The 17,796-nt window shown below is 40.8% G+C and overlaps 1 protein-coding gene across 1 annotated transcript in view; it reads left to right on the forward strand.

Annotated features, from left to right (window-relative positions):
* LOC145402544 (2-hydroxyacyl-CoA lyase 2-like) overlaps nt 1–17,522 on the forward strand; it is a 172,828-nt gene extending 155,306 nt beyond the window's left edge. Inside the window, exon 13 of the mRNA XM_080274549.1 lies at nt 12,913–17,522. Within this exon, the coding sequence (XP_080130675.1) occupies nt 12,913–13,095 (183 nt within the window). The 3' untranslated portion in view covers nt 13,096–17,522. The remainder of the gene's footprint in view (nt 1–12,912) is intronic.
* Nucleotides 17,523–17,796: the final 274 nt, after the last annotated feature.

Below are 17,796 nucleotides of genomic sequence, written 5' to 3' on the forward strand. Positions count from 1 at the left end.
TACATGAAGTGAGAGGATGATGGTCACCACCAGTGTCTGTTGCTTACAGAAAGATAGGTTCCGGGGAAGGTCAGCTGGGATGATTGCTGGGAAGGACTATAGGTATAAGATATTTGGAAGTGTAGATGGATATGGTGGTGTGGGTGTGATTGCTTCATGTGTGTAATGAGAGTAAATGAAAGGATTATAACAGGGAAAATGTTGTTTGGTAAACTCATGATTATACTTGTATTGGCATGTGCCCCATAGATTGGCTTGGATGATGATGAGAAGGGTAGATTCTGGGATGACATGATACATGTGGTTGGTGGGATGGGGGATGATGAGTTTGTAGTTTTGGGTGAGGATTTTAATGGTCATGGGGTGCAGAAGCTCAGGGATCTGCAGGGGTGCATGGGGAATGTGCATATGGTACAAAGAATGTCAAAGGGGGAAGGATACTTGAGTTTTAGAAGGCAATGAACATGATTGTGTGCAACGCACTTTTTAGGAAAAGAGAGAGTAGGCTGATTACATATGAGTCTGGGGATAATAATCGCCATGTAGACTATTACTGGTAAGGAGGGATGATAGGACGGTAGTGAAGGATGTTTAAATTTACAGGGAGTGAAGAGTGTGTGCAGGACCACAAATTACCAATATGTGATGTGGTACTAAAATAGTGGGTAGCAGAGGAAAGGACCTATGCACCCAGAAGGAATATATGGAAGTTGAAAAAACAAACAGTAAGGGGTGTCTTTCTATAGCAAGATGAATATAATAGTGGTGAAACAGGGAGCTGTAGACAGAAATGTTAATGAGCAGTACAGAGCTGTCAAGAACAGCATCTTCAGAGTTACTAATTCAATGTGTGGATGGATAAGGGGCCCTCCAAGACATAAGGTAACTTTTTTTTTTTTTTCCCAAGGAAGAAGGAGCCAAAGGTCTGTAAACTGTCCCCTCCAAGAAAAAAACAAAAACAGGACAACAGAAAGCCAAATTCAAGATCCATTCAATTTGATATGCCTGAACATACTGCTTTTGAAAGACTGGAGATTGTAGGCAGTAGGAAAAACAGAAAGAAGGGGACAGTTCCAAAGTTGACCTGTTACATACATGAAGGACTTGGAGTAGTGGTTAACTCTTGCATTAGATAGTTAGACAGAAAAGGGATGAGAATATGTTGCTAGACGGATGCTACGTGCACGTCGTGGTGGTGGAGGGATGCAAGCAGACAGTTCAGAGGAGCAGTGACCATTGAAGTAGTGATAGAAAAGAGGTAAAGATGCAACAGTGTGGTGAAGAGACAGAGATTCAAGGGAGCTCGTAAGAGGAGGAGAGTTAATGAGACGGAAAGGCTTTGACTCCACCCTGTTGAGAGGAGCTATGTGTGAGGAGCATCTCCGCACATGAGAGTTGTACTCCTCACTGACAAATAAAACCTGTGTATAAAGTCAACAACTGTGCAGGGGCAAAGAAGGTATGGAGTCTGCTTAGCACACCCAGTCTTTTGGAAGCAGATTTTACAAGAGAGGTAATATGTTCTTTCCAAGACAAATCCTGAGAGGATAAAACCCCAATTATGTTTAAAGATGATGCAGGATTGAGCTGGCTATTGTTAAAAGTTAGTGAGTTCTCCTGAGGAAGATTTTGGCGGGTTGGTTGATGTAAGAACTGAGTCTTGGATGCATTAAAAATGGCAAGGTTATTTTTACCCCAATCAGAGATATGAGCCAAGTCAGACATTAGGTGTACCATAGCCTCATGCCTTGTTTGTTGAAGAAACTGCCGAGATGGCTGCTGCAGGAAGCGAGTAGAAAGGTGAATGGTGGAGTCATCAGCATATGAGTGGATAAGGTTAGATGTACAGTATAGAAGGTCATTGATGAGTAAAAGGAAGAGAGTTGGAGATAGGACAAAGCCCTGAGGAACACCACAATTCATAGCTCTAGGACACGGACGATGGCTATCTACAACAGTAGCTATAGAACAACCAGAAAGGAGGCTAGAAATGAAGGCACAGATAGAAGGATAGAAACTGTTAGAGGGTAGTTTGGAAATTAAATATTTATGCCAGACTCGATCAAAAGCCTTTGAGATGTCAAGTGCAATGGCATAGTCCCGAAAGGAGGATGACCAGGAGTCTGAAAAGTAGATGAGAAGATCACCAGTGGAGTGTCCCTGGCGGAACCCATACCGACGACAAGAAAGAAGGTTGTGATAGGAAAGACGTTTTAAAACTTTTTTTGTTAAGAGTAGACTCAAAAACTTTTGAAATACAGGATGTTAAAACATTGGGGCAACAGTTAGAGGGCTGGAGATGGTCACCCTACTCTGGGACAGGCTGAATGAGAGCAAACTGCTAGCAAGAAGGAAAGGCAGAAGTTGATAGACAAAGACGAAAGAGTTTACCTAGGCAGGGTGTAAGCACGGAAGCACAGTTCTTGAGGACAACAGGAGGGACCCTATCAGGCCCGTATGTCTTGTTAGCACTGAGGCCAGTGGTGACAGAAAGTACATCAGTTGAAGAAATTTTCATGACAGCCATGAGGAAGTCAGAGGGGGAGGAGATGGAGGGAAAGCACTGGAATCGTCTAAGGTGGAATTGGAGATCTGGTTTATGAGTAGAAGAAATAGTTTCAGAACCATCAGAGTGGAAAAGAGGAGGGAAGGATGATGAGGTAAAGTTGTTAGAAAGATTTTTGGTACCTGCCAGAAGGAGCGGGAAGAATGCGAGTTGGAGAGTTCAGAGCGTTTAGTCTATTCTATCTATGTATTGCCAGACGCCTTAATCCCATAAGGGGTGGCCAGAAACAAATCGCCCCCATGTCGCCCTGTCCCCCGTCATTTCATTGCCCTGCTCCCAACTCACACACCCCCTCTCTCATGTACCTCTCCACTCCATCCCCCCATCTCATCCTTGGCCTCCCCCTCCCTCTCCCCCCCTCTACCTCATTCACATACACTCTCCTCATCAGTCTCTCACTCTCCATCCTCTCCTTATGGCCAAACCACCTCTCCTAACGCTTCCTATCACATCCACACCACAACGCTCCTTCACTTCCTTATTTGTCAGTCTGTCTCTCCATGTGACTCCACATGCTTATCTCAAATAACTCATTTCCACTGGTCTCACTCTTGACTTCTGTCCCTCCAGCAAGGTCCAAGCTTCACATCCATACGTTAGAGTTGTTATGACAATACTGTCATGTAGTAACTTTTACACTTCCATGCTCACATCTCTGTTTCTTATCACTGCTTTCAAGGAACCAGCAACCTTTCTTCCCTGTTGTACCCGTTCAAGCACTTCATCCTCTAAACTTCCATCCTTACTGATCACACTACCCAAGTACTTAAACGCACTCACATTTTCCATTTCATCCTCATCCAACGTCACTGTACATTCACTTACTTCACTTCTCTTGAAGACCATAACTTTACTCTTCCGTACATTAACCTATAGATTCTGTTTCTTACACACTCCTCCAAACTCATCCACCAGGCCTTGCAGCTCCCTTTCATCTTCACTTAACAACACAGTATCATCTGCAAACAACAGTACAGGTAGTTTCCAAACACTGCCCTCTCTCACTAGGACCGCTCCAACATCCACTGCCCTTCCTTGTATATCTCTTATAACCCCATCCATATACATATTGAACAGCCATGGAGACATGTCACATCCTTGTTTCAATCCAACCTTCAAGTAGAAAAATTCACTCAGTTCACTATCCACATGCACTGCAGTCTTAACACCCTCATACATACTCCTCACAGCCTTTAACAGCTTCCCACGTACTCCATATATTCTTAATACTTTCCACAGTCCTTGTCTATCCACCCTGTCATATGCTTTCTCCAAATCCATGATGGCCACATATAACTTCTTTCCCTTCTCTAGAAACTTTTCCACTAAAGATGTAAGAATGAATATCTGATATACACAACCTCTTCCCATCCAAAAACCCCCCTGCACTTCTCCAACTAATTCTTCTGTTGTTTCCCAAACTCTGTCAATAAGTATCCTATTACACTAAGAAGACAAATGCCACTATGATTACCACGCACTTTTTTTTTTCTCCTTTTCCTTTATACAGGGGAATAATTATACCTGACTTCACATCCTCCAGGACTCTGCCTTTCTCTCAGACCAATCTGCACATCTTCCACATCCATTCTATTACTATCTATCCCCCATTCTCCAGCATTTCACCACACACTCCATCAATTCCTGGTGTTTTCCCCATTTAACTCTCTTCATTGCTTCCACAACTTCCATCTTACTGATTTCTTCCTTTCTTCTCACATCCCCCCTTCTCTCAGCCATTCCCCAGCCACTTATACTTGCATTACTTTCATTCTCTGTGTTCAACAATTCCTTAAATGTTCTATCCATCTGCTCACTTTCTCTCCCTTCTCCACACGTAATCCACCATTTTTATCTTTCACTCCCCAACTAACTTCTTTGGCACCCTGTCTAACTCTCTATACCTCTTTCCAGAACATTTTCTTACATTCCCTCCACTTTACACTCAAGTTCCTTCCAAATTCCTCATCCACTCTCTTACTCTGTCTTACTAATCTTTTCACCTCTCTCTTCCTCTCTACATATCTCTCTCTCGTCCTCTCTACATACAACTCTCTCTTCCGCCTCTCAACTTCTTCCACATCCCTGTTTCTCATCCATACACTGTATTCTCTCTTCTTTTGGGTCACAGCCTCTCTCACCTCATCATTTAGTACGGATGAAATTATTTTTAGCAGAGCGAAAAACAGGCTTAGCACAAAGCCGAGCAGAAACATAAGAGAGATGAGATTCAGGGGTTGGTTGGTTCCAGCACCTTTTGTAGGCCTTCTTCTTGTTGTGGACAGCATAGTGTGATTAAACCAAGGTTTTTTTTTGCATTAGCCAAAGGATATGAGAAAGGAATGCATGCTTCCATACCTGAGAGAATAACCTCTGTAATATGCAAGGCACACTCAGATGACTCCCAGCCATGGAAGCAATAATCATTTAAAGGAAAATCAAAGAAGTACTACCTGAGGGCCTCCCAATCAACAGCTCCAAAGTGCCACAACCGACATTTCTTTGGAGGGTCCACAGGCTGCACTGGAGTGGCAGTACAGGTTAAGGTGATGAGGTTGTGATCAGAGGAGCCCAATGGAGAGGAAAGATTTACAATGTAAGCAGAAGGATTAGTTGTAAGGAAGAGGTCACGTATGTTGGATCTCTCTGAGGCAGTCAGGGATAAGGATGGGGTGCCGTACAAGCTTCACTAGGGGGATAGAGAAGATGTAGGTTTGTTAACCAGGTGGATCAGTGAAAGGAAAGGAAAACCAAAGCTGGTGGTGAACATTGAAATATCCTAGAATGGGGATTTCAGAGAAAGGAGAATTGGATAAGATGTGTTCCATCTTAGAAGTAAGATAGTGAAAGAATTTTTCATAGTCACCAGAATTAGGGGATAAGTAAACAGCACAGATGTTTTTAGTCAGAGAACGACAGAAAAGATGAAGGCAGAGAGTAGAGAATTCAGAAGAAACAAGTTCAGGAACATGATAGCAAGATAAGTCTTAGAATTCATATGCGCAACAGCCACCTTTGGCTTTGAAATTAGTATAGAGAAAGTAGGAGGATACAGAGAAGGGTTTGTTATCAATTGCCTTAGACAGCTAAGTCTCAGTTAGGAAGAGAAAGTGAGGTTTAGAGGAGGTGAGGTGGTGCTCAACAGAGAGAAAGTTAGAGGAAAGGCCACAAATGTTGCAGAAAAGAAGAAGTGAGTCAGACAATGGTTCCAGGCATCTTGCTGGGTCATCACCAGAAGAGGGGTGGATGAAGTTGACATTGATGTCCCCCCATCCCATCCCAGGACTCGGAGGTTTGGTTAAATAACGTCATTTGGGTGTAATTTCGAATAGGAAGTGGAGTGTGTAATGTGCATGGTTTGGTGTTGACAGAGAAACTTGTATTGGAGAGTATGTTAGCCTACTCTTGTGTTACTGAAACACTGGAAAAGTTCAGCAAAGGGGGATGGTCAGGAGCTAGTCCTGAGGTCTGATGAAACATGAACTCCAGCTCTCCCTGTCACCAGCTTACAGTCCACCTGGGGAGTACCGCCTTGACCGACTGGTGCTACAGTCTACTCCTTCGTGGTGGGATGAGGATGTAGAAGCTGCAGTTAAGGAGAAAAAAAGACATTTCTGGGAATGGAAAAAAAGTGGTAACAGAGAGGATTACCTGGCTGCCAAGCATGGGCCAGAAAAGAGGTATACGGGACAAAATCTGAGTTACAGAGACTTTTACTGGATAGCCTAAATAGTGCAGATAGGAAGAATGTGGTATTTAAGACGGCCAGTCAAATGAAGAGAGAAAACAGAGATATGATAGATGAACAGTGTTTGAAGAATGATGAAAGAAAGTAATGGTGGACAGAGAGGATATTAACGATGCCTGGAGAGAGCATTATAACCTGTTGCTGAATGAGGAGTGTGACAATTAAGGAAGGTTTGGAGTCAGTGGATATAGCATTTGGCCTTGACCTTTGAGTGATGTTGCTACTGTGAGCAGGGCCATAGGCAGGATGCAGTTCAGGAAGGTGGTGAGTGTGTCTGGGTTGGCTGCTGAAATGTTGAATAGCTCAGGAGATATAGGAGTGGGTTTATTTACTGATTTGATAAATTCAGTTATATATGAGTGTGTTGTCCCCGATGGCTGGCTGAAGAGTGTGATTATAAATATGTACAGTATAAGGGGAAGGATGATGCTCTGAAAGAGGAAATTATAAATTCATAAATATTTTGTACAAGATAATGTAGGTAATAGAGAGTCGTGGAAGGTACGAGGTACCATCTAAAAGCTCCTGCGATTTGACTAAAGAAGGAAAAAAAACTTAGGTCTCGTCTTAATTACCACCGTCCTCTTCAAAGTAGTCTCCTTGGGCATGCAGACATTGATCCCAGCACATCTCCTACGAACTGAATGCGTTCTGTAAGTTCTTGAGCATCAGCTTGTTCAGGACCTTCTGGGATTCCTCGTGGATCCCCTCAGTGTTGTCAAATCTTAGTCCTTTCAGCTGGATTTTCATTTTCATAAAGAGGGAAAAATCAGAAGGGGCCAAATCTGGTGAATACAGAGAGTGTGGAACAACTGGCATGTTTTTTTTGTATGCCAAAAACTGCTGAAGAACAAAAGCTGTGTGCATGGGTGCATTGCCATGGTGAAGCAACCATCTGTTTGTGTGCCACTTGTCTGGACGTTTTTGTCTTACATCCTGCTGGAGCTGTCACAGTAGAACTTTGCATTGACAGTCTGTCCATGAGGAACGAATTCCTTCTGAACAATGCCCTCCATGTCGAAGAAAGTGATAAACATTGACTTCACATTGGTCTTGATCTGATTTTTAAGCAGGGCTCTTCCACTGTGGTGATTGTTGTTTAGTTTCCAGGTCATACCCATGAACCCAACTTTCATCATCGGTAATGACACGTGAAAGGAAGTTAGAGTCATTTCTGGCCATTTCCTTGAGCTCCATGCGGACCTCCATGCGATGCTGCTTTTGCTCATCAGTCAGGAGCCTTGTGTTGGCAAGTTCCACATGATTGGCTAACAGTGTCACAAACATTGTGATCTTCGAAGATGATTGCGTGGACTTCGGCCACATTGTCTGGTGATGAAATGGTGGAAAGGTGACCAGAACATGCTTTGTCATCTGTTGATGTTTGTCTGTTCTTAAAATGCTTAAACCAGTAGTAGGTTTGTGTAACCTCCAAAGCATGTCATTAAATGCTTGTTTTAACATTTTATGAGTTTCTGCCATGTTGTTCCCGAGTTTTGCACAAACCTTCATGCACACACGTTGCTCTTTCACATCCTCCATTTTTTGAGATCACAAAATTCACTAACCCAAACATCTGTCTGTCTGTCTATTGCCAGATGCTGTAATCCTGTAAGGGGTGACCACAAACTAATCGCCTCCATGTCGCCCTGTTCCTCGCCGTTTCACTGCTTTGCTCCCAGCTCACACCCCCCTCTCTCATATACCTCTCCACTCCATCCCTCCATCTCATCCTTGGCCCCCTCCTCCCTCTCCCCCTCTCCACCTCACTCACATACACTCTTTTCGTCAGTCTCTTGCTCTCCATCCTCTCCATAAGGCCAAACCACGTCAGTGTGTTTCTCCTAACGCTTGCTGTCACATCCACATCCACACCACAGTGCTCCTTCACTTCCTCATTTGTCAGTCTGTCTCTCCGTGTGACTCCACATGCTTCTCTCACATAACTCATTTCCACTGCTCTCACTCATGACTTGTGTCTCTCCAACAAGGTCCATGCTTCAATTCCATACATTAGAGTTGGTATCACAATACTGTCATGTAATAATTTTTTCACTTCCATGCCCACTTCCCAGTTTCTTATTACTGCTTTCAAGGAACCAGCAACCTTTCTTCCTTGCTGTACCTTTTCAAGCACCTTACTGTCTAAACTTCCATCTTTACTCATCACATTGCCCAAGTACTTAAATGCACTCACATTTTCCATTTCCTCCTCATCCAACCTCACTGTACATTCAGTGACTTCATTTATCTATAAGACAATAACTATGTATGTATGTATCTATCTATCTATTGTCAGACACCTCAATCCTGTAAGGGGTAGCTACAAACAAATCGCCTTCATGTCGCCATGTCCCTCGTCATTTCACTGCCTTGTTCCCAGCTCACACCCCTCTCTCTCATATACTTCTCCACTCCATCCCTCCATCTCGTCCTTGGCCTCCCCCTCCCTCTGTCCCCCTCCAACCCACTCACACACACTCTCCTCATCAGTCTCTTGCTCTCCAAACACAATGGGAAGAAAAAAAAAATGTGTAGCATACACATCCACCCTGCACAATGCCACTTGACACACTACTAAACAACGGGTGTGTGCACTGCCACCTAGCATCCACACACTGTACGAGATGCAGTTTCTTTTCCACTTTCAAAGTTTGGAAACTTTTGGGTAGTACCTCGTATGATAAGGGAAAGACTGAATATTGATGAGATACAGGTGGGGTTTATGCTAGACAAAGGGACCACCAGTGCCATATTCGTTGTCTGACAGCTTCAGGAAAAATATTTAGGAAAGAAGAGGGAGCTGTACTTTGTAATTGTTGATTTAGAGAAGGTCTTTAACAGAGTCCCTAGGGAGGTGGTGAGCTGGGCACTGAGAAGGCTTGGGATCAAAGAGTGGCAGGTTAGAGTGGTTATGACTATGTACGTGGGTGCTCGCACCTATGTGACAGTGAATGTAGATGTGGGTGATGAGTTTTCTGTGATTGTTGGCATGCATCAGAGGTCAGTCTTGATTCCTCTACTTTGTCTATCTATCTATCTATTGCCAGGTGCCATAAGGGGCTTAAATCTCTCATGTGACTTCAGAAATTGACTCTCATGGGTGATATTGTTTGCTGATGATTTGTTGTTGACCGCAGTGAGGAAAAGGGAGGTGGCAGAAAGATTCAGAAAGTGGTGAAATGGAATGAGCCACAAGGCTTTCAAAGTAAATGTGGATGAAACTGAAGTGATGATATCTGTGGCTAGTGGTGGTACTGTACTGTCAAAGTGCATGTGGCCATGTACAGTTTGCCACAAGGGTACGGTAAAAACTTATAATGCAGTGTTTGTAATGGGGTGCATAAGAGGTGTAATGGTATTTGAGGTAGGCTGCAAAATAATGTTGATTTCATTGTTGTGATGTGTCAGGGAATGCATGTAGAGATAAGGGGTGCAAAAAGATTGATCTTTTTGGAGAGTCTCTTGAGTGTTTGGAGGAGTTTTGTTTTTTGGGGGACATGTTATGTGCTGGAGATGGGGCTGGAGCTAGCTCTGTGGCTGTGGTAAGGAGTGGTTGGAGGAAGCTCACAGTGCTGTTGCCTCTCCCCACATTGAGAGGGGTCCCCCCTCTGTTAAGGGACTTTGTAATTAAAATGTGTTAGGGAGTGTAATGCTGTATGGTAGAGGCCTAGGCTGTTAAGGAAGAGGACATTCATTGGCTCAGACATAGAAATGACAGTGATTAGATGGATGTGTAGTGTGTTCCTGAATGTGAGGCTTCGGGGACCTTGGACTGCAATTGAAGAGTTGAGAGGAAGGATGGGACTTGAATGTATTGGTGTTGTGATGAGGAGGGGTAGATTGAGAGGGCTTGGACATGTTGAAGATGACAGTTGGGTGCAGAAGGTGAGAGGTGTGAACTTTGAGGATAGTGTTGTGAGAGGCAGACCAAAAAAGACCTGGGATGAGGTCATTGAGTCTGATCTGTGAGGTAAGGGACTGAATGGGAAGAGTGCCAGAGATTGAGCAGCATGGAGAGCCATCATGATGTAACCAAGTTCAATGCATGCAAGCATGTTGGAGCCCTTATAAACAATATGATATGGCAATTATTATTATTTTACTTATTTCTGCATTTTTATTTTTCAAGTCTTTAGTAACTGTTAGAAGTACCTGATGTTTGCACTGGTTCAGCTCCCAGTACATACAAACCATCAGTTGTACCATGGTCAACTGAGGATTCCTTTAGAATAAGCATGGTGTAATTTTTGTGTATGTGGGAGTGGATTTATGTACATGAGATATACAGTACTGTATTAATTTGATTTCTGTATATAGCAGTGTCTGTTAAACGTTGAAGCAAAATGTAAAGTGACCAGGCATTGAGGGTCGACTTATACCATAGGCATAAATTTAGGATCTCTAAAATCATGGATGAAATCATATTTCCCTGAGTCATTTTGTTTCAAAAACTTTTTTTTTTTTTTGTCGATGTTTTCAGTGTTGTTACCCAGAGTGACTTAAAACTATTACTAGGTGCCTAATACAGGTTATTAAAAACTTGCTTTACTGACATAAAATATACAGGTAAAAACAATCGGTATAGTACTGTAATGCTTTATAAGCGAAGCTCATGAATCTTCATATACCATCTGAAAACCCATCAGAGTCAATGATTCTGATTCACTGGTTTCATCTTCATTGGTGCAGAGAGTAATGGTGCTGTTTAGTCAATGGCTGTGTGTGGACTGTGGCTGTGTAACTAGTGATTTGTGTATCCCTCATTTACTGTGTATGCATTTGTTTATGTTTTCATTGTTGTTGATTCATGGTATCTAATGACATGTACGTAATGGCTTCTCTGATTACTTATGTTTGGGTTTGTTTCTGTGATTTACTTGGTCCCTTAGCTTCCTACCTTGACACCACTTACCTCATCCTTGGTGGTTAATTGGTTAGGTGGTTGAGTTATATGATAGGCATACCTGTAGCATCATTTTTTTTTTTTTTTTTTTTTTTTTTTTTTTTTTTTGAGGGTTGACTCATGCACCAGGTCAGCCTGTATGCCAGTATATACGGTAATCATTTCCTCTTCCTTCTTTCTTGTGCCAGCTCAGTGAATACATTTAGACAGAAGAGGGTCTAGATGTGATGATGATGATGATGATAATGGAGATGATACTTCTCTTTCAGCAGAAGTAATGGTAAAAGTAAGGGAAAATTTTAGATTGGAATAGAAAGAAAATAAACAGTGTTAATGGCAGAGAAGAGAAACACAGACAAATATGTGCAATAAATATTTAAAAGCCTTCACCCCTAGCTATTGAAGGTACTTACTAGAAGGATGGTACTGTATATTCAGAATGGCCAAAGACAGGACAGGGAATGATGGTGGTGTGGATAAATAAAAATTACTTCAGGCAATGGTAGCTGGGCATAGGTAGGAAGTTGACTGAATTTTCAGGGTGTTTCTGGTTTCCAGGCAGGAACTGTGAGAAATAATCTAATGCATGCACAATAACCCACAAATGAAGCTGAAACTTGCTTTCAGATATTAGACTACTACCCTTATTCATTAAATATTTCTTTGCAACTCAGTGCTACTAATATTCCCATCTGCAGAAGTATTGAAATTTTCGGTGTTTCACTTAAAACTGCCCCCAGCTGGACCTCAATGTCAGATCACTTGCTAAAACCTCCTCAAAGAAACTTGGATTATTGTACAAAGTCTCTAACTTCTTCACTGACAAGCAGATAGCTATGATCTATAAGAGTCATGTGTGCTCTCAGCTTGTTAATTGCTCACCCTTGTGGAATGGATGTGGAGAGGTTGCACTAAAACAACTAGACAGAATTCTGAACAAAGATGTTGGAATTATTAATAACCCTGCTATTATAAATAAATTACCTCCCCTACAAGTGAGAAGGAACGTTGTCTCCCTTGCATTATTTTACAGATACAGTACAGTACTTTTATGGCAAATGTTCAGACAAAGTTGCATCCATTTTGCCACCTCTCCATGCCTTCCCTCATGCTACACAGGCATCTAGTATTGCTCGTGACTGGAATGTTGCACAGCCATACTGCAGTGCTTCTGCCTATCAGAATTCTTTTATTCCCCAAACTGCATCACTCTGGGACTTGCTTCCCTGCAGCTGTTACTCCCTCAGACTTCAACCAACAGCTGTTCAGGTCCAACTGTTACAGATATTTTGTGAATGGAGGATGTCAGTAATCTGTTGTATTGATTATTATTTTTTATTCATTTGTTTTTCCTTCCTCTGTTTTGTTATTAATATATATATATATATATATATATAGACCTTTGTATATATATATATATATATATATATATATATATATATATATATATATATATATATATATACAGGTATATATATATATATATATATATATATATATATATATATATATGTAAGCTAGCTAGCATTAAGAACCAGCCTTTAATTAATACAAGAATTGAAGTGTTGAATTGTGTCAGTTTTGACCAGTGAACAACTCATGACAGTGATTATAATAATGATGACATTGATAATATTAATGATGATGATAATAGGTGATGAATCACTTTCTCTGTTTTCTTCCTCTCATCAGCACTGTGACTATGACAAAGCAGTGGAGGGTCTGGGAGCGAGAGGCATTTCTATTGGACGTGGTGACAACATTGTGGAGAAGCTAAGGAAGGCACAGGAGATACATAGGCAGGAAGGGAAGTCTGTTCTCATCAACGTACTCATTGGAAAGACCAAGTTCAGGGAGGGTAGCATATCTGTGTAGGATGGCAAAGAAACATGCTGATATAACCCCTGTTGTCTATTGTTGCATTGGGTGACATTAAGTGTATCTTTGCTATTTTCAGACAATTTTGTTTATTATATGATACACAGTGATATTATATGATACACAGTGAAGAAGTTATTGAAGGAGTTAGATACAGCCATCATTATATCTTCCTCTATTAAGGGACTGTCCAGAATAGAAGAAAATTAACTCCATCTCCACTAGGGGCTCTCCTATATTGAACTAAGTCATCTGGTAGTAGGAACAACAGTTGGAAGGTATCAGAAATATTAGAGGAGGAAGGGAAGTCTGTTGTCATCAGCATGCTTATTAGCAAAACCAAGTTCAAGATGAGTAGCATGGCTGTGTAGATGAACATCATACTAGACGGTGATTATTGTTTTTACCTTAATTGGGCCTAAAGTTGCCATCTTTTTATATAGAATGCTGAGTTGTGACAATAAATTAACACCAGATTTTAATGCTAGTTGCGAAAAAGTGATACGTAAAGGATGTAGAACAGTAGTACTTCTGCTTTCCTTGCTCAGTGTGAAATAAGCTGCAAAGGGAATAAAATCTGGGCCAAGTTAAGATGAGAGAATTTTGGTTATTCTAAGTTTGTCTTGTGTGATAGGACAAAATAACATGCACAAGCATTTGAATGTAACCTTTTGTCTATAGGAAGTGATGCATACTGTATATGTAGAGTATTGTACTGTATCTCTAAAGAAAGAATATTGAATCTGTTAGCAGTAACTGCATTACATAGCAAATCCACACCACTAATCCTTTAAATCTGATAACTGTTTAATAATATTTTTCAGAGTACTTTTTAAACTAAAGAGTTTTCTATAATCTTCACTACTTGGGTCTCTCTGAATACTAAAATTGAATCACCTAACATTAGCAAGAACAAAGTATAAAAGACATCACCATATTGAAGAGCTTTCCTCCTTGGGTGCTAAATCTTTGTTGAAGATTTTTAGATTTATTATTTAAATAAGCTGCCACAATACAGTACAGTAAATCCTCAATTTGCACAAACCCAAAATTGCATTACACATATTTTGTGAGGGAAGATTACCTCTGATGTGCCTCAGTAAACACAGAGAGAGAGAAAAAAAAAAAAGCAGTATGTATAGGATAATCTGAGAAATCAGCCCCAAAGTTCCACTGTCAGACCACGTAGATGCAAGCTCATTCTCACGTAGAATTTACAGAATAATGTGTTATTGTAGGATATATCCAGAACATATGGTTGTAAATCAACATTTCTACAGTTATTGGACATGAATTAGTCTGTTTATACAATACTTGAACAACTGTTTCCCCTCTTACGCACACACACGGGAGCAGAGAGCATTCGTGTGTTTAATTCTCGATTGGATAATAAATGTTTGTAGAAAAGAGATTGAGGCATCTGGCAATAGATAGATAGATAGAAAAGATGGGACAACATGAGTTTAGCTCAAATCCTGTATAATTAGGTAAATACACACACGCCACACAGTACCGCACTGCATCACATTATACAACACCACACCACACATTCCACTCACTATGTACTGACGATGTATGTGCCACCTACATCTGCATAGCATTTGCACACAAAAAAAAAAAGAAAAATTGCATCTACTTCTGCATCCACAGTTCAGTTTAAGTCAGCGTCTTCCTCTGCATTTGCATGTACGTCACCTTTATCTGCACTTACGGTATGAGGGTGTTGCTGGTATTTGCAGATGTGTGATAGTATGTTGTTATACAATTTTTGTCACGAAAAGTGAAGTAATTCTCTTTCTCTTTCTCTCTCTCTCTCTCTCTCTCTCTCTCTCTCTCTCTCAGACCCAAGTCTGTTGGACAGTGAACTGCAAGTCTGTTTTAGTACTTCATGTGTGTAATTTTTTAGGCATATGAAATCAAAATTTGGTAACTTGCAATAGCCACTGCCAGTCAGTGACTGTGTTGTGATGGAGGAGGTTCCGGTAGTTGTCATACTCAGCTTGTCATTGTAAGTAGCCTACATTAGTAGCTTCTGCCTTCCTGTACTATAAATCATATACATAAATTTGCTGTGTGTGTGTGTGTGTGTGTGTGTGTGTGTGTGTGTGTGTGTGTTTGAACTATTTGTTGATCTATCTGGTTATATATATATATGACATAGAAACATTTAAAAACTTGACCAGACCAATAATAAAAAATCACCCATCCGTCCATCATCCAATCTTGTGTTGCCCCATTAGGAGTGTAGGAGCCCGGGGCTAGGGAAGTTGGTCCTGACGTTGAAGATGAGAGTGACCAGCCTCATTCATCACTTAGTGGCATTACATGAGCAATTAGCCTCAACCACCTCATGGAATAAATCTGCACTGGCTCAGTCCGATTGGATCGCCTTAATTACCCACTAAACCACCGGGTGCCATAATTTGGTTACATGGTTATCACCCAGTGTAGTAAATGGTTTCTTGGTGTAGTGAAAACCATTTGGCTTGTCACTTAGTGTAGAGTCACCCAATTGCAGAAGGAAGAGGAAAGAATGAAGGAAAGTAAGACAGAAGAGGGAGTATAAAGTTACCTGTAGGCAGAAGGAAGAGGAAAGAATGAAGGAAAGAAAGACAGAAGAGGAAGGAAGGAAGAGAGGAAACGGCAGACACCCAAAGCAGCACTACATCGATTCAGTGAAAAAATTTATGAGAAGGGACCCAGGCACCTGTGGTAAGTGGCAGCACTCACCATCCACTCACTTGATGTAGTGCTGCTTTGGGTGTCTGCCCTTTCCTCTTTTCCTTCCTCTTCTGTCTTTCTTTCCTTCATTTTTTCCTCTTCCTTCTGCCTATAGGTGACTTTGCACTCACTCTTCTGTCTTTCTCTCCTTCCTATTTTTCCTCTTCCTTTTGCCTATGGGTGATTGTGCATTGAGTGACAAGCCAAATGGTTTCCTGTACACCAGGAAACCATTTATTACGCTAGGTGGTAACCATATAACCAAATTATGGCACCTAGTGGTTTAGTGAGAAATTACGGTACTCCAATTGGATTGAGCTAGTGCAGGTTTATACCCAAGGAGTGGTTGGGGTTTATTGGTCACGTAATGCCAGTTAAGGATGAGTGAGGCTGGTCTCACTCGTCTTAAATGTCAAGACCAACTAGTCTAGTCCTGGGCTCCTACACTCCTCATGGGACAGTGCAGGATTGGATGATGGATATATATACATATATATAAGCATGTATTGGACAGATATATAAATATAACTACAGTTATTTTCAAAAACTAATTCAAGAATGCTAATAAATGTTGGCCCAATCTATGTAAGTAAAATAGCATCACACTCTATGTACTGTGGTTATTACATAGTTAGATATAGGGAAGGTGTTTTCAGAGATGTATGTGGAGATTTACCTGTACAGTGTATGGTAATGAAAAACTGCAATCTTTAAAAGTGGAAATATGTAAGATTGTGAGGCAAGTATATGTCAGAGGATGTGTGTCATTGTGAAAGCTGTTCCAGTCTTTAATGTCACAAATGTGCCTCACAAAGTCATATTGCATATACAAAGGAAATGAACCATATGTGATGCTCATAAATTAAATTATAAAAATTTGACCATCAGTTCACTGATTGTTTCATTAGACAGGGCATGTGTTATATCAGCATGTATGTGAATCCTGCAGTTCATAAAAGTATTGTAATTCTTTATTCCCCATGTGCTGTACCTTTTTCTTTTGAAAATAATGTAAAAGCATACTGGGTTTTTAAAAAGTGTTATATTTACCAGTATGATAGCTAATACTGTATTATACACCAAGTGCAGGGTTCCCCCCCCCCCTCACTTACACTGAATAAATTTATGTAGCAGTAGCTAGGATACATTAAGAAAGATGTAGTCATACTGAGGGAAGTGAATAGCCTTGGTGGTAGTTTATTTTGTTTGACAAACTAGATCTGTATTAAGAATTTTCTGACAGGTTGTACATTAATGTATAGACAAAGAAATCAGAATATAACAATGTGTATTATTGTCTAATGTTGGATGTTTATTGATGGAACTGAGCATGTTTTATACGTGCATACAGCACACCTTGTAATTCAGTACTAAACAAAAAGAAAACAGTTTATTTTGTACTTTGCTGCTTCCTTTCACGTGTAACATTTCTGACAGCATTTACTGTATACTTGATAGCTTCATAGATGCAGATACAGCACACATTAAATATTGTGCAGCTTTTGTGGGCTTTTCTGTTTTTTGGATTTGTTATAGTCTTTTACACTATATCCTCACATGACCCTTAGGTGGGAAAGAGTATCAGAATTATGATGATTCTTGTGTCACAGCAGTGTATACTGACTTCTATTAACTTTTGTTTCAAAGGATTATTTTTATTTTTTTCTATACAGTACTTGTACAGTATGAAATAAAATGTTTAAACAACAGAATGTTTTTCTGAGAATCAAAATCCTTAAAAGCAGTGATAAGAAACAGGGAAGTGAGCATGGAAGTAAAAAAGTTACTACATGACAGTATTGTGATACCAACTCTAACATACGGAAGTGAAGCTTGGACATTGTTGGAAGGACACAAGTCAAGAGTGAGAGCAGTGGAAATGAGTTATTTAAGAGGAGCCTGTGGAGTCACGTGGAGAGACAGGCTGACGAATGAGGATATAAAGGAGCGTTGTGGTGTGGATGTGGATGTGATAGG

Source organism: Coenobita brevimanus, chromosome 58 (genome assembly GCF_032717465.1).
Source record: "Coenobita brevimanus isolate Jiangsu-jjx chromosome 58, ASM3271746v2, whole genome shotgun sequence".
Lineage (NCBI taxonomy): Eukaryota > Metazoa > Arthropoda > Malacostraca > Decapoda > Coenobitidae > Coenobita > Coenobita brevimanus.